The following is an 18638-nucleotide window of genomic DNA, read 5'->3' as shown; positions in this document are numbered from 1 at the left end:
GGGCTGTGCTATACACTACGTGGGCTGTGCTATACACTACGTGGGCTGTGTTATACACTACGTGGGCTGTGTTATACACTACGTGGGCTGTGTTATACACTACGTGCGTGGACTGTTATATACTACGTGCGTGGGCTGTTATATACTACGTGGCTGTGTTATATGCTATGTGGGCTGTTATACACTCCGTGGGCTGTGCTATATACTACGTGGCTGTGCTATATACTCCGTGGGCTGTGTTATATTCTACGTGGCTGTGCTATATACTCCGTGGGCTGTGTTATATACTCCGTGGGCTGTTATATACTCCGTGGGCTGTGTTATATACTCCGTGGGCTGTGTTATATACTCCGTGGGCTGTGTTATATACTCCGTGGGCTGTGTTATATACTCCGTGGGCTGTGTTATATACTCCGTGGCTGTGCTATTTACTACGTGGCTGTGCTATTTACTACGTGGGCTGTTATATACTACATGGCCGGCCGCGAACTTATCAGCAACATGCTCCGCTAATTGGTCGCGGCCAGCTGAATCCTGTGTATTCAATGTATTATTCTAAAATCTTCATAAATAAACTACATACATATTCTAGAATACCCGATGCGTTAGAATCGGGCTACCATCTAGTCTTGTATAAGCTCTTACAGTTTCTTGTACTGTTAACTTTGTAAAACAGGGATGTATTGTCACTGAACAATGATGTTTGCTGATATGTTGATTACACATTATACCAGGCCATACAGTTTGTTAACTTGCAAACACTGAAGGATAAACTACATAATCAAACATTGCCCCTTTCTCTTGACCTGTGAATAATGGCTTGAAGAACAGTTGTAAACTATTAAAAGGGGATATGCTTCTGTAACAAGATACATCCAAATATCCAAAACATCCAAAGAACCAGAGACTCTTTACAAAATCACAGACAGGAACACTCTACAGTATAACTGCCAAATCATGGCTTCATCATGAGGGACACAGATTTGACATTCTACAGGATGCCAGCTTAGGCTACCACGGCTCCGGCTGAAAGAATACAGATCTGCTCCATTGACCATCACTGAACCAATGGATACATTTGAGGTAGTCAGTATTCGGACCCACCTGTTACCCGAGCCCCATGGATATTTTTGGGAAAGCCAGGATTGGAACCCAACAGTTACCTGGATTTGTACCTGAATGGACTGTCAGCTTCCTAAGCTTGTCGGTACCTACTTTCTGTGCATGCCTCAGGTGGAGGTAGTCGGCCCTGGAAGCTCTGAAGTCACAAGCTGCCCTTATGCCGGCGAGTCAGCGAAAGGGTGTGACTTTGTAATTTTGTACCATTTTGGGTATTTTGCTGGGACTGTTCTATGTGTTATTTGCCTGTTTTGTGGTTCAATAAAGTATTGTTCCATCGTTTTACCCTCGCCCTATGTTGTCTGAGTAGTATTAGGCTCAGGGTAAAAAGAGAGCTGGTGTTTGGTGGGATGATCTCTGGTCCATGCGGTTTCGGCTAGTGGACTATAGCACCCGCTGCTCACCCTCCCCGCCCCCCCCCCGTGTCTCCACATCTGTGTTTTACATTTTGTAGGGATGAGATATGAATGGAATAAGAGGTCATGGTGGTCTGGACAAAATACAAAGCAAAAGGGAAATTTAATGACAGATTGACAGATCAGCGAGAACGTTACTGGTGAGAACCTGCACAATACACACATATATGGTCTGCAGAGCACTGATGTAAAATTGATATTACCATTATATTGTGTCTATGTGGTGGTAATACCATTAGTAGTACAGTGCTTTTAGTTAAAGTACTTGACCAAGCTTGAAGTTAAAGTCTGCAGTGACTATGTGACTGCAGACTTCTGAATCCTCACAGGGCTCGCATGTTGTGAAGATTCCAGTGCTGGCACTGGGAGTTGGTGATTATGTGCAGTGGCGTAACTTGAACAGCATGGACCCCAAAAGCAAAAGCTCCAATGGGGCACACAATTATTGCAGGTCTTTAATAGCACTGATCATTTTATAATGGCACCAGGGCCCAGGTGCGATTGGAACCCTCACACCTACTGTAGTTATGTCCCTGATCATGGTACTGCAAGTAAGCGATTTGCATACATGGGGTCACGTCCTAACTAGATGTGCACGGCCTCACTCAATACATGTGAAATTAGCAAAGCCAAGTACAATTAGTCGGAATGTGGCTGGAGGTGTGAAAATCGCATATTTGGGGTCACATGATGGCCGCTCCCAATGCTGGCACCAGAGAATCCTCACAGTGTGTGCAATGAGGATTCAGAAGTCTGAAGTTACATAGACCTCAACCCCTTTAATGATCAGTATAGTGGAATTATTACTGTATATGCTGGTAATATTTGGTGATGGTTTTTGTCTGTAATATTGCAATGTTATTATTTTGATATTATAATTTTTTTTATCTTATACAGCAATATTACTGATATTAGAAATATTGGTCTTGTAGTAAATTTTGATTTCCTCCAGGTAGGGTAATATTAGGAATATATCCCTGTTAAATATTAATTATTTAATTATTATTATACTCAATTCTGTACTGAGAAAATTGCTTTTCGCTGACAGTACATTAGCTATTTCTGTATATTTAGCTCAGAGCAAAAGTTAACACCATATAGAGAGAACAGGTGCTCTATGGGGACTTATATAATCATGGCTCTTAGGAGGGTAGGGGTTGTCACTTGGGTTCTGTCACTTTGGGCCTCCTCCTTCACTCTCTACAGACTTCAGACTCCACACGGACAGAATGAACAGCTGGTAGCCATGTGCTTCTTGATCACTTCTACTCCATGACAGAGACAGAAGCCATTTACCATTCAGAATCTCAGGAAAGATGGGGAACAAACTTTGATATGGACAAATGGACAATCTCTACATAACTATTTCACCTATTTTATGTTTTGCTGCAATGATGCTTTTTGGTGGACAATCCAATAAACCACTACATTTTTTATGAGACATCTGGTAAAGAGTCCTGATTAAATAAATATGCGAAATAAGCATATTTAACAATCCCCATCTGGTGTTTGGGGGCGAGGACAACATAGGCCAATGTTATTTCAACTGCCAGGGCTGAATTTCAGTTTCAGTCCATCCCTGGGTGCAGGACCCCAATTTGCTAATTCTCCTCAGTCACTTTGTGGCACCACAAGTACTGCTCATTCTATAAAAAATAGTAGCTGTGATCAATTGTCAAATGTGGGTCACAAGAGCAGTTGGTTAAAAAAAACAAACGTAATGGAAATGGTTAAACGTACAATTTTACAAACTTTATAAGTCAAGTCAGTAAATGTTTACCTGTAACCACACGTTCTGTAGTAATAGTAGCAGTGGTACAGTCAAGCTGTGGTTCTTCAACTGTAGCATCATCTGGTTCATTTTTAATAGATGCAATGGACTGGTGATGCGACTTTAGCACAGAAGTGGAAACTGAAGGTCTGATCATAGGTTTCTTAGTAGTAGGACACAACATAACTGAAGAACGATGCAACGATACAGGATTGCCAACTGTGGCTAGAAAAAAAACCATAATATTCTAGCAAAAGGTTCAATGAAAAAAAATATTAGGAAACGTATACATCACATAAATGCACTTTTACAAAAGAATGGGCGCAAAAGTATAAGCATCTTCCATGTGGACAAGGTAAAATATCCTGGATGCAAATGCTGTAGCACTCCGAAACGTTAAAGCGGTGTCTCACTACAGACATCCCCTGTATCTAGGCTCCACACTTACGGTATATTATGTTACTGCTATCTACCCAATAGATTCCCTATAGCTTTCTAAATCTTCACTGAAGTGAACCAGTCACCCAGAAAATGCAGTCCAATCTGCAGGCACCATGTTCTAACTTAGTCGGAGCTGAGCAGATTGATATATAGTTTTGCATTAAAAGGTTAAGTATATAATGTGCTTTCATCATTTAATCCTCTGCTCTTATGTTAATGTTGGGTCTACTGGGGGTCCTATCAGTGACTGACAGCCAGGTATAAATGTGCAAACAGAGATTTCTGTCAGTAACCGATAGGACCGCCCACTGGACCGAAAGATCCAAAACAAAAAAAAGTGTAAAGGTATAAATGATTAACACAAAAGTTATACTGAAGCTTCTCTTACTAAACTATATGTCAATGTTCTCAGCTCCTCCTGCTCTGTAACAAGGTGTCTACCACGTTGCTGTTGCAGGGTGGCTCCTTCATGTAACTGGTTGTGCTCCTGTGTCTGATATAGATCAGGCAGCTCACAATTTCAGCTCACTCAGCTTTCTTTCTTCGTTCCTTCTCTCAAACTTAGAGCTAGCAGAAGGGAGGTATGGATCAGTTATATATACAAGCATGATCATCAATCAAAACTGTCTATGGGACTGATGGAGCTTACCGACTGGGTTAATTTTATATGTTAAACTAGATTTTTAGAGATGTAGCAGTACCAAATATGCATATTTTTGTTGTTTGGTTATTTTTAATAGAGAAAAAGTGGGGTGATTTGAATTTTTATTTTGTATTTTATGTTATACTGCCCTTAGTGGACTTAAACCTGCAACTGTCAGATCACTTACACTATATATTGCAATACTATAGCAATGCAGTATACAGTGAAAATCTCTGTCTCCTATGAAGCTCAGCCTGTGACTGAGCTTTACAGGAATACTAAGATGGCAGCGATAGGGGCCTTCAGGAAGCCCGAGACTGCCATGGCAAACCATTGGTGCCTCACAATTGCGTAAGGGCAATGGCAGTCAGTGTGGGCAAGCACCGGCAAATGTTCCATTTAAACGTTGCTGTCAGAGGTTAACAGTTGCATTTAAATTAACAGCAGAGATCAGAGCTCACGTCTGGACGCTGCTATTAGACTATAATACAGTAGACATTAGGTGTGTGCGGAGAGAGCTCAGCTAAACACCTCTACATGTGTTATCAACCCTGCTATGACCAATACCTATACCTAATATTACATTAAGGGGTTAAAGAGAAATTGTCAGTATGATTTCACCACACAAACAGTTTATATGTGCAGGTAAATATTGCAAAGACCAGTCTATACATATCACTAGCTAGTCAGTCCATTCCTCCACTACTGAGGAATTATTTGAATCAATATGCAAAAGAAGCTGAAGGTGCTTTGAGCGTGACAAAGCACTTCCCAAACCTCCAACTCTTCAGGTTTATGGTGCCACTATCTCCTGCTTGTCTGACAGCTCCCCTGCTCTATAACATCAAGCAAAGAAGCTGTCAGCCAAATCTCAGAAAATAGCACTAGGTGGATGTTGCACAGATTGCATGTAGATTACAAGATTCCATTACAGAGAAATCATTAAGATCAATATGCAAGAGGCTGAAGTGCTTTGGACATGACAAAGCACTTCCCCAAACCTCCAACTCACAAAGGTCTATTACCCATCTAGAGCCACCATCTACTGTTTCACAACAAACTCCACAAAGCAGCCCAGTAAGTGACATTGCAGAAATCAGGGTCTCTGCTATTATGTTATTCTGCTCTCAGATTACATAGTTACATATAGTTACATAGTTATTAAGGTTGAAGGAAGACTTTAAGTCCATCTAGTTCAACCCATAGCCTAACCTAGCATGCCCTAACATGTTGATCCAGGGGAAGGCAAAAAAAACCCATGTGGTAAGAGTAAGCTCCATCATGGGGAAAAAAATTCCTTCCCGACCCCACATACGGCAATCAGACTAGTTCCCTGGATCAACGCCTTATCAAGGAATCTAATATATATACCCTGTAACATTATACTTTTCCAGAAAGGTATCCAGTCCCCTCTTAAATTGAAGCAATGAATCACTCATTACAACATCATACGGCAGAGGGTTCCATAGTCTCACTGCTCTTACAGTAAAGAATAAGCGTCTGTTATTATGCTTAAACCTTTTTTCCTCCAGACGTAGAGGATGCCCCCTTGTCCCTGTCACCGGTCTATGATTAAAAAGATCATCAGAAAGGTCTCTGTACTGTCCCCTCATATATTTATACATTAACATAAGATCACCCCTTAGCCTTCGTTTTTCCAAACTAAACAGCCCCAAGTGTAATAACCTATCTTGGTATTGCAGACCCCCCAGTCCTCTAATAACCTTGGTCGCTCTTCTCTGCACCCGCTCCAGTTCAGCTATGTCTTTCTTATACACCGGAGACCAGAACTGTGCACAGTATTCTAAGTGTGGTCGCACTAGTGACTTGTATAGAGGTAAAATTATGTTCTCCTCATGAGCATCTATGCCTCTTTTAATGCATCCCATTATTTTATTTGCCTTTGTAGCAGCTGCCTGACACTGGCCACTGAATATGAGTTTGTCATCCACCCATACACCCAGGTCTTTTTCATTAACGGTTTTGCCCAGAGTTTTAGAATTAAGCACATAGTTATACATCTTATTACTTCTACCCAAGTGCATGACCTTACATTTATCCCCATTAAAGCTCATTTGCCATTTATCAGCCCAAGCTTCTAGTTTACATAAATCAGCCTGTAATATAAAATTGTCCTCCCCTGTATTGATTACCCTGCAGAGTTTAGTGTCATCTGCAAATATTGAAATTCTACTCTGAATGCCCCCTACAAGGTCATTAATATGTTAAAAAGAAGAGGGCCCAATACTGACCCCTGTGGTACCCCACTACTAACCGTGACCCAGTCCGAGTGTGCTCCATTAATAACCACCCTTTGTTTCCTATCCCTGAGCCAACTCTCAACCCACTTGCACATATTTTCCCCTATCCCCATTATTCTCATTTTATGTATCAACCTTTTGTGTGGCACCATATCAAAAGCTTTTGAAAAGTCCATATACACTACATCTACTGGGTTCCCTTGGTCCAGACCGGAACTTACCTCTTCATAGAAGCTGATCAAATTAGTCTGACATGATCGGTCCCTAGTAAACCCGTGCTGATACTGGGTCATGAGTAGTGTTGAGCATTCCGATACCGCAAGTATCGGGTATCGGCCGATACTTGCGGGTATCGGAATTCCGATACCGAGATCCGATACTTTTGTGGTATCGGGTATCGGTATCGAAACAACATTAATGTGTAAAAGAAAGAATTAAAATAAAAAATATTGCTATACTCACCTCTCCGACGCAGCCTGGACCTCACCGAGGGAACCGGGAGCCTTCTTTGCTTAAAATGCGCGCTTTTACTTCCTTCCGTGACGTCACGGCTTGTGATTGGTCGCGTGCCGCTCATGTGGCCGCGACGCGACCAATCACAGCAAGCCGTGACGTAATTTTCAGGTCCTCAATGCCTAATTCTAGGCATTCAGGATTTTAAAATTACGTTCCGGCTTGTGATTGGTCGCGTCGCGGTCACATGGGCGACGCGACCAATCACAAGCCGTGACGTCACGGGAGGCAGGAAACGCGCGCATTTTTAAAATTACGTCACGGCTTGTGATTGGTTGCGTGCCACCCATGTGACCGCGACGCGACCAATCACAGCAAGCCGTGACGTAATTTCAGGTCCTGATGCCTATTTCTGCATTCAGGACCTGAAATTACGTCACGGCTTGCTGTGATTGGTCGCGTCGCGGTCACATGGGCGGCACGCAACCAATCACAAGCCGTGACGGAATTTTAAAAATGCGCGCGTTTCCTGCCTCCCGTGACGTCACGGCTTGTGATTGGTCGCGTCGCCCATGTGACCGCGACGCGACCAATCACAAGCCGGAACGTAATTTTAAAATCCTGAATGCCTAGAATTAGGCATTGAGGACCTGAAAATTACGTCACGGCTTGCTGTGATTGGTCGCGTCGCGGCCACATGGGCGGCACGCGACCAATCACAAGCCGTGACGTCACGGAAGGAAGTAAAAGCGCGCATTTTAAGCAAAGAAGGCTCCCGGTTCCCTCGGTAAGGTCCAGGCTGCGTCGAAGAGGTGAGTATAGCAATATTTTTTATTTTAATTCTTTCTTTTACACATTAATATGGATCCCAGGGCCTGAAGGAGAGTTTCCTCTCCTTCAGACCCTGGGAACCATCAGGGATACCGTCCGATACTTGAGTCCCATTGACTTGTATTGGTATCGGGTATCGGTATCGGATTAGATCCGATACTTTGCCGTTATCGGCCGATACTTTCCGATACCGATACTTTCAAGTATCGGACGGTATCGCTCAACACTAGTCATGAGGTTATTCCTCTTCAGATACTCCAGTATAGCATCCCTTAGAATGCCCTCCAGGATTTTACCCACAGTAGAGGTTAAACTTACTGGCCTATAATTTCCGAGTTCAGTTTTTGTCCCCTTTTTGAATATTGGCACCAGATTAGATGGTACTCTCATCTCAAAGATTCTATCCCAAAATGTAGTAGGTGTAATAATAATAGTTACATAGTTGCAAAGGTTGTAAAAAGACCTAGGTCTATCAAGTTCAATCTTTCTCCACCAATTGTTCATTTTGTCACTAAATGAACTATAACCCGCAATGTTATGTGTACTGAGGAAATCATCCAGCCCTTTTTTTAAAGCTGTCATTGTGTCTGCCATTACTACCTCTTGTGGTAGAACAAAAAAAACAATAAAATTGCACTCTGTAGTGCTAAAGCCCACCTATGTGAAATATATGAAATATGAATAGCAATACTTCTTCTGGATACTAGGAAAAAATTAGATGCTTAGCACATAATTTGGCCAATTCATGCATTCCCATCAACCAATGACAAGGGGGTCTCAAAACTGATCATATCATATTTCATATATTTCACTTAGACATGCTTTAGCACTACAGAGTGCAACCTATTTTTGTTTATTGTATATGGAGGTAGCTGGTCCTAGTTGGCACCTGTTCACATTAGCTTGGAAGTGCCAGTCAATCTTTTTGCCATTGTATATTGGCTTTCTGACTGAGCACTCCTCCCTTCAGCATGTGGTGGATTTTAATTGCAGCAGGGTCCTACCTATCCAAAAAATTAGACTTGGAAGAAGGGTGTTCACATCTACCCAGGAATTCAGACTTCAGTCTTAGAGAGTTATTCACGTTAGGACCCAGCAGTTTTGAGACCACCTTGTCGTTGGTTGATGGGCATGCATGAATTGGCTAAATTATGTGCAAAGCCTCTCATTTTTTCCTAGTATCCAGAAGCAGTACTGCTATTCATATTTCATATATTTCACATAGACATGCTTTAGCACTACAGAGTGCAACCTTTTTTTTGTTTATTGTATATGGAGGTAGCTGCTCCTAGTTGGCACCTGTTCACATTAGCTTTGAAGTGCCAGTCAGTCTTTTTGTCATACCTCGTGGTAGAGCATTCCACATTCTGACTGCTCTAACTGTAAAGAATCCTTTCCTATTTAGCTGTTGGTAGAGTCTTTCTTCCACCTATAATGAGTTCGCCCTGGTCCTTAGTATGGTCCTTGGAAGCAATAAGTCATGTGCAAGTCCTTTGTACTGACCACTCATATCTATACATATAAATGAGATCCCCTCTGAAACGTCTTTTTTCTAAGCTAAACAAGCCCAACTTTTCAACCTCTTATATGAGAGGCCTTTCATTCCTTGTAATAATTTAGTTGCCCGTCTTTGTACTGAGTAATTTCTGAATGTCCTTTTTTAAATGTGGAGTCCAAAACTGGATCCCATCTTCTAGATAAGGCCTCACAATCGATTTATAGAGAGGTAATAATATATTGGGATACCGTGATTTTCTCTCTCTTTTTATACATTCTAAAATCTTGTTTGCTTTTGCGGCTGCTGCTTGACAATGAGTGCTGCTGCTCAGCTTACTTGTAACCAGAATATCCAGGTCCTTCTCCAGTTGTGTAGTCCCAAGTACGGTCCCATTTAGTGTATAATAATAAAATAATAATAATAATAATCATTTTATTTATATAGCGCCAACATATTCCGCAGCGCTTTACAACTTATAGAGGGGACTTATACAGACAACAGACATTACAGCATAACAGAAATCACAGTTCAAAACAGATACCAGGAGGAAAGAGGGCCCTGCTGCTCGCAAGCTTACAATCTATGAGGAAAAGAGGAGACACGAGAGGTGGATGGTAACAATTGCTTTAGTTATTTGGACCAGCCATAGTGTAAGGCTCGGGTGTTCATGTAAAGCTGCATGAACCAGTTAACTGCCTAAGTATGTAACAGTACAGACACAGAGGCTATTAACTGCATAAAGTGTATGAGAACATGATGGAGGAACGTGATTATGTTGTTGTTTTTTATTAATAGGCCACACAGGGATAATTAGGTTAATGCGTTGAGGCGGTAGGCCAATCTGAACAAATGAGTTTTTAGTGCACGCTTAAAACTGTGGGGATTTGGGATTAATTGTATTAACCTAGGTAGTGCATTCCAAAGAATCGGCGCCGCACGTGTAAAGTCTTGGAGACGGGAGTGGGAGGTTCTGATTATTGAGGATGCTAACCTGAGGTCATTAGCAGAGCGGAGGGCACGGGTAGGTTGGTAGACTGAGACCAGAGAGGAGATGTAGGGTGGTGCTGAGCCATGGAGTGCTTTGTGGATGAGGGTAGTAGTTTTGTACTGGATTCTGGATTGGATGGGTAGCCAGTGTAATGACTGGCACAAGGTAGAGGCATCGGTGTAACGGTTGGCGAGGAATATGATCCTGGCAGCAGCATTCAGGACAGATTGGAGCGGGGAGAGTCTGGTAAAAGGTAGGCCAATTAGTAGAGAGTTACAATAGTCCAGACGAGAATGAATAAGTGAGACAGTAAGAGTTTTTGCAGAGTCGAAAGTAAGAAAAGGGCGAATTCTGGAAATGTTTTTGAGATGCAGATAAGAAGAGCGAGCCAGTGATCGGATGTGGGGGGTGAATGAAAGCTCGGAATCAAGGATGACTCCAAGGCAGCGGGCATGTTGCTTTGGAGTAATGGTGGAACCGCACACAGAGATGGCAATGTCGGGCAAAGGTAGGTTTGTAGAGGGAGAGAATGTATATGGCACAATAAGATTACTCTCTCCTAGGTGCATTACTCTACATTTATCAACATTAAACCTCATTTGCCAAGTGTTTTACCCATTCAGACATCTTAGGCTGGTTTCACATTTGCGTTTGTGTCCGCAGTGTATCGTCCGCAACCACAAACGCATGAAAAACCGCATGCAAACGCAGCATTTATCCGCATCAGCTTATGCATGCGGTAAAAAAAAATGCAACGTTTGCGCTTTTTATGCGCATGAGTTGTAAAGGTGAAAAATGTACAAGGAGAAAAATCTAGATAAACAGACACCACCAATGGGACACCAATGGGTGTGTCTCATGGAAATTCCTTATATGGACACTTTGTACAGATGAAATATTCAGATTTTGCTCCTGTATCACGATGGATCTTCGCATGTTGAGCTTTTATTTCAACCTGGATTTGGATCTCAATCTGTTTCTTGCGTTTGCTTGTGAGCAACAAAGAAACAGAGAAAGACAGAAGAACACGGCGTCGGCGTTTTTGGAGACACCCCATTATCAAAGTCCGGGAGAGTAGTGGAACCTACAGTACCACACCCTATACAGCGAGCTCCATGCCAACCTGGAGAAATTTGTGTACTATACCAGGATGTCTCAAGAGACCTTCCAGGATTTGCTTGATCATGTCCAAGGAGACAGGACACCCAGCTCCGTAGAGCGATTCCTGCTGAGGAATGTCTCCTGGTCACATTAAGGTACGTAATATTTCAAAACAAATGCCTGTTATTATTGTTCTGCCATGTATTATTTGTTTTCTTCCTTTATGTGTTTAGCAAAAACCTATCAAAAATATTATATTATTGTTCGTAATTTTTTTTATTTCTTTTTTTTGGCAGATTCCTGGCTACCGGAGAGAGCTTATTATCGCTTCATTTTCAGCACCAGCTAGGAATTTCCACCTTGTCTGGAATAGTTTTGGAATGCTTTGTGGAACGTTCTCCGGGAAGAATTTATCCCCCTACCCAGCATGGAAATGTGGCTGGAAATTTCTGAAAAATTCTGCCAAGTCTGTAATTTCCCCAACTGTTTAGGAGCAGTGGATGGAAAACTCATTTGGATTACCAAACAAGCAAGAACTGGATCTGAGTACTTCAACTACAAAAAAAAAAAAATTTGTAGTGCTCATGGCAATTGCAGATGCTGACTGTCGCTTTGTCACCGTGGACATTGGAGCTTTTGGCTGTGGCAATGACTCCCAGACTTTGAAAAACTCGGACATGGGCCAATGCTCGGATGGAAAACATTTTAATTTCCCCCTGCCACGACCTCTTCCCAACACTGAAGGCTCATCAATGCTGTTATGGTTGGGGATGCGGCCTTTCAGATGTGTGAAAACCTACTGAAACCATACTCCAGTCGGGACTTGAACCACACGAAAAAAAATTTAACTACAGACTGAGCAGGGCACGAAGAACTGTTGAGTGTACCTTTGGGATTCTTATCTCAAAATGGCGCATTCTTGGAACCAAGAACCATTAATTCAAAAATGGAGACAGTCGATGAGGTTGTCAAAGCCTGTGTGGTTCTGCATAACAACATAACGGCTAAAGAGCGACCCAACATTAAACTTGATGAACCAGTTTCAAACCCCTTGCCAGGTTACCATCATCACCCTCTGCGGTCAACAGTAGAAGTTGCCCAAATGAGGGACGTGTGGCATGGCAAGATGGAATGGTTTAATAAAATGTTCTGCTGTGTTTGTGTATGTAATGTTAAAATGATCCTGTAAATGTTTTGTGTAACTAAAAAACCTGTTTTGAAACCTGTACCAAGTGCCCTCTGTCTTTAATCAACTCAAATCCACTTATGATGTCAGTGATATAGTAGACGACTTCTGATTCGACCCAGCGTCTCTTAAGTCTGTAGTATCTATTGGACGCAGAATGAAGAGATGATGGAGGTAATAAAAGGCATATCTATAATCACCAGGCCAGGTGTCAGAAATAGTTAATTCAGGATGCTGGGTTTTGTGCATCCTGAATTCACTATTTCTTACACCTGGCCAGGTGAGCATAGATATGCCTTGTATTACCTTAATTGTCTCTTCATTCTGCGTCCAATAGATTACGCAGACTGAAGAGATGCTGGAGAAAAAGAAAGTCATATTTGTTTTTGACAACTCATAGCTCCCTGACAGACACAAGAAACAAAGCTGCAGTGTAGTGTTCAAATTGTGTCAGTCCCGGAGATATGAGGTGGCAAATACACAAAGTGTACGGTGCGGTGTGTTTAGTCGGCGCACGGAGTGTGCTGCCGGCGGCGGAACACAAAGAACCAAACAGTAGTAGGGGCAAAACAATACATATTAAAAAAAAAATTACATTAATTACCGCGACTTGGGGAAACGTAACGCAACTGGGGTTTGTTGAGCTGAGACGTTTGACTTGGAAATGACGACGAAGGGGTTGCAGGGGAAGGGGCAACGAAAGTAGTGGGGTCAGAGATTGTAGTGGAGGCATGGGACAGGACAGGCACACTGGAAGGGAGAGACAAACCGGACATCACAGACACACTGAGGTGAGGGTGGAGGGAGTGGCAGAGTCCGCTGTTTTTTTCTCTTCCTCCCCAGTCTTTTGCGCTGCTGTCTTCTGGGGAGTGTTGGCGTTGTGTCTTCAGCCGGGATTGTGCGGGTGGATGCCTGGCATGATCCGCTTGCTGCTGCTGCTGTGGCATGGTGTGGGTGGACAGCCTGGCAGTATCCGGTTGCTGCTGTGGCATGTGCTGGTGGACGACCTGCCAGGGTCCGGTTGCTGTGGCATTCGGTGGTGGTGGTGGAGGAGAACCAAGCATGAGCAGCACTCGGCATGGTGGTGGCGGTGTACTGTGCAGCAGCACTCGGCATAGTGGGGGCGCTGTAGTGGTGTCCAGCAGGGCTTGGAATGGTGGTGGTCGTGCAGCAGAACTCGGTATTGAGGTCAAGCGTGTCAGTGTTGGCAGTGGTGAAATACTCTCACTGACTGCTGCAAGTACCCAATCTGCTGTATAGCCTGCATGTAAGCAGCATTGCAGGCCTGCATGACATTGAGCTGGAGATCAGGAGTAAGGTGTTCCGACATTCCCTGTTCAATTTGATTAAAGAAATGATGTGCTGTTCTCTGGAAGTCAGCTTCCAGACGGTTAAGGCGCTGGTTGACATCCTGGAAAAGTGTGTTAATATGAGTCAGACCACTTTCCAGTCTATCTCCCAGAACGTTTAAGCCATTCTGGAAGACCGAGCTCAAGTGAAGAAACTAGGGCATGAATGACCTGTCCGAGGCCTTCTGCCGCTGGCAGGAAGAGCCCAAAAAAAATGAGGCAGAGGACTGGGATAGGGGAACACCTGATGGACCTGCGTCCTGGTATCCAGTCTGTGTTGCAGGCCCACTTGCTGCTTTGCTGGTGGATTGCAGGGACGGGTCTTTGGCTGTTCTATGAAGGACAGCTCCAGATCCAAGTTCGAGGATGCTACTCTAGGTTCTGCGAAAATAAAAGAAAACATTAGTACCAAAAATTTACAATAGTAAAAGCACCATCTCCTGTGGACTAGAAAAAAAAGAGATTAGGGAATACAACACAATACAATACAACTCAAAAATACTTATGCTCTTTGGGCAAGGACCGGTCTCAAAAACGCCAGCATGTGATGATATTAATACTTTCTGATCCTTTCTGCAGCACCACTGCGAACCTGACTCTCCTGACGAAGGTCCCTGTTGAAGCGATCCTTCATCGAACACCAACGGGTTCTGACTTTGTTCACTGTGAAAAAAATTTTTTAGTCAATGCATTTTTGGTCGGGATCACACAACTGTGCGTGATGCGAGAAACTCGTAGGAGTTTATCGCATCACACACAGTTGTGTGATCTCGGCCAAGGTGAATGGAGCATCACACAACATTTAAATACTTACAAAATTCCTTCTGAACCCGTGGCGTTGTCCCAGCCATCCATCATCGCTCGGGCCACCTCATTCCACAGCCGCCGGATGACCACGTTTTACGAGTGCTGCTGAACCCAGGTGTACCACAACGGGACTCGCTCCTCGACCAGGGAAATGAGAAGGTCATTATCAAGGTCGTCATCCCGTTCTGGAACGTAGAAAAGAAAGAAAGACATTTATGATGTTGTAAAGGTAAGAAAAAGAAAGAAAACAACAAATACAGAAAACAGGGAAGAATAAGTTAAAGTCAAGAAAAAAAAAATAGCAGTCAAGACAAAAAAGGGAAAATAGAAGAAAAGTGAAGAAATAAAAACAGGCAAGAATAGTATAGTCATGAAAAAAAAAAAATCAGTCACGTATACTTACATGCCGTCTTGCCACCCGAACATGTGCTGGCTGCTCCTGGTCTGCCTCCGCTGCAGTGGAAGAACTGGTCTGATAAGAAAAAAAAAATGACCACATGTGTATATGTGACAGAGAATACTTACCAATCAGTAGGGAATGTACTCACTTTACTTTCCCGTCCAGCACGTTCAGGGCCAGGGCGCTCCTCAGAAGATAAGGAAGAAGAAATTATGAATGCTGCAAGAAAAAATAGACAGAAATTCGTACATAATAAAGATAGAAAAAAGGACAGACAGACATTCGCTTTTATACTCACATTAGCCAAAGTTGTGATTCTTCTGGAGAGGTTTCAGTCTGCTTCCAAGTGCCTGCTTCAAAGTCTGTCTGCTTCCATGGGTCTGTAGAGTAGTGTACTGCCAGTGCCCACACATTCTTTTTATCTATCTTTGTGTGGGGGGTGAGCCACGTCAGCCACGCCCAGCCGCACAAGCCGAAATGACGCATGCAGAGTCAAACGCGGCCAAAAGCATACAATCGCATGTACCTGCGTCCACAACTTTAAAGATAGGAAAACAAGACGCATGTGGATGTATGCGGCCGAAATGCTGAGGACACAACCGCAAATGTGAAACCAGCCTTACCCAGATACTATTAGCAAATATCTCCAATTACAAATGTAGTAGTTTTTCTTATTTGCTATGTCTCTTTTCTCATATGTAAGCATTACAGGACCTTGGGTATCTATGGTTACGACCACCAGCAACTAGTTATCACTATATCAGTGGTCGTTACCATGGATATCCAAGGTCCTGCAATCCATGCACATGAGGAAATATTATTATTACTACTACACTTACTACATATTGGGATAGGATCTTGGAGATGGGAATACCCTTATAAGTTCGACACGGATTCTGTGTGCGAATAGTGTCACGTAAGGCTGTTTAAAACCTTCCCATAAGGGTATGTGTCCACGTTCAGGATTGCATCAGGATTTGGTCAGGACTTTTCATCAGTATTTGTAAGCCAAAACCAGGAGTGGAACAATTAGAGGAAAAGTATAACAGAAACATATGCACCACTTTTGCATTTATCACCCACTCCAGGTTTTGGCTTACAAATACTGATGAAAAATCCTGACCAAATCCTGATGCAATCCTGAACGTGGACACATACCCTAATTCAGCAGTTATGCTGAATTTTACCTGCCGTTTTCTGAACTCTTGAAAGAAAGAACAAAAAACAACCCAGTGCTTATACTGAGATATGTGCATAATCCTTAAAAAGGTTAATCCCATCTTCTGCACTAAGGACATATGCATATTACATACCATAAGTGCCAAATAGGTGTAGGACCCCACTTCCTATCTCTCTGCAGCCACTTTTGTGGCTAAGGGTACCGTCACACATTGAAATTTTCATCGCTGCGACGGCACGATTCGTGACGTCGCAGCGTCGTATAATCATCGCTCCAGCGTCGTAGACTGCGGTCACACGTTGCAATCACGGCGCTGGAGCGATGCCGAAGTCCCCGGGTAACCAGGGCTGCGCTCTGCTCTCACTGTACGGCTGCACTCAGAGCAGGAAGCAGACGGCAAGGGACCTGAAGGACACCGACGGGTGAGTATGTACTGTTTGTTTTTTTACGTTTACGCTGGTAACCAGGGTAAACATCGGGTTACTAAGCGCGGCCCTGCGCTTAGTTACCCGATGTTTACCCTGGTTACAAGCGAAGACATCGCTGGATCGCTGTCACACACAACGATCCAGCGATGTCAGCGGGTGATCAAGCGACGAAAGAAAGTTCCAAACGATCTGCTACGACGTACGATTCTCAGCAGGGTGTCTGATCGCAGTAGCGTGTCAGACACAGCGATATCGTAACGATATCGCTAGAACGTCACGAATCGTAACGTCGTAGCGATGGAAATTTCAATGTGTGACGGTACCCTAAGCCATTACCAATCATTCTATACAAATACTTAGCTGTGATCAATTGTCAAATGTGGTTCGCAAGATAAGCGGATTTAACCCCTTTACCCCCAAGGGTGGTTTGCTCGTTAATGACCAGGCCAATTTTTACAATTCTGACCACTGTCCCTTTATGAGGTTATAACTCTGGAACGCTTCAACGGATCCCGGTGATTCAGACATTGTTTTCTCGTGACATATTGTACTTCATGATAGTGGTAAAATATCTTTGATATTACCTTCGTTTATTTGTGAGAAAAATGGAAATTTGGCGAAAATTTTGAAAATTTCACAATTTTCCAAATTGAATTTTTATGCAATTAAATCACAGAGATATGTCACACAAAATATTTAATAAGTAACATTTCTCACATGTCTACTTTACATCAGCACAATTTTGGAAACAACATTTTTTTTTGTTAGGGAGTTATAAGGGTTAAAAGTTGACCAGCAATTTTTCATTTTATATGATAGAAAATAACCAAGTGTGACACCATTCTAAAAACTGCACCCCTCAAGGTGCTCAAAACCACATTCAAGAAGTTTATTAACCCTTCAGGTGTTTCACATTGGAATGTTTAAATAAAAATGAACATTTAACTTTTTTTCACACAAAATTTAATTCAGCTCCAATTTGCTTTATTTTACCAAGGGTAACAGGAGAAAATGGACCCCAAAAGTTGTTGTACAATTTGTCCTGAGTACGCCGATACCCCATATGTGGGGGTAAACCACTGTTTGGGCGCAAGGCAGAGCTCGGAAGCGAAGGAGCGCCATTTGACTTTTCAATGCAAAATTGCCTGGAATTGAGATGGGACGCCAAGTTGCGTTTGGAGAGCCCCTGATGTGCCTATACATTGAAACCCCCCACAAGTGACACCATTTTGGAAACGAGACCCCCTAAGGAACTTATCTAGATGTGTGGTGAGCACTTTGACCCATTAAGTGATCCACAGAAGTTTATAATGCAGAGCCGTAAAAATAAAAAATCATTTTTTCACAAAAGTAATTTTTTCGCCCCCAATTTTTTATTTTCCCAAGAGTAAGAGAAGAAATTGGACCCCAAAAGTTGTACAATTTGTCCTGAGTATGCTGATATCCCATATGTGGGGGTAAACCACTGTTTGGGCGAATGGCAGAGTTCAGAAGGGAAGGAGCGCCATTTGACTTTTCTTGCAAAATTGACTGGAATTGAGATGGGACGCCATGTTGTGTTTAGAGAGCCACTGATGTGCCTACACATTGAAACCCCCCATTTTGGAAAGTAGACCCCCTAAGGAACTCATCTAGATGTGTTGTGAGAGCTTTGAACCCCCAAGTGTTTCACTACAGTTTATAACGCAGAGCCGTGAAAATAAAAAATCTTTTTTTCCCACAAAAATTATTTTTTAGCCCCCAGTTTTGTATTTTCCCAAGGGTAA

General features: G+C 42.9%; 1 protein-coding gene across 8 annotated transcripts in view; it reads right to left on the bottom strand.

Annotated features, from left to right (window-relative positions):
• LOC143782318 (uncharacterized) overlaps window positions 1-18638 on the bottom strand; it is a 356201-nt gene that overhangs the window by 59042 nt on the left and 278521 nt on the right. For 7 of the 8 annotated variants that reach the window (XM_077269673.1, XM_077269669.1, XM_077269667.1 and 4 more), the window contains one exon: window positions 3316-3531. The exons of the other annotated variant lie outside the window; for it this stretch is intronic. In XM_077269673.1, coding sequence (XP_077125788.1) covers window positions 3316-3531 — 216 coding nt within the window. The remainder of the gene's footprint in view (window positions 1-3315; window positions 3532-18638) is intronic. 8 annotated transcript variants of the gene reach the window in all.

The sequence above is a fragment of the Ranitomeya variabilis genome, chromosome 6, assembly GCF_051348905.1.
Source record: "Ranitomeya variabilis isolate aRanVar5 chromosome 6, aRanVar5.hap1, whole genome shotgun sequence".
Lineage (NCBI taxonomy): Eukaryota > Metazoa > Chordata > Amphibia > Anura > Dendrobatidae > Ranitomeya > Ranitomeya variabilis.
Note: the sequence above shows the minus strand (reverse complement) of the source record. Positions and strands in the feature narration are given on the sequence as shown.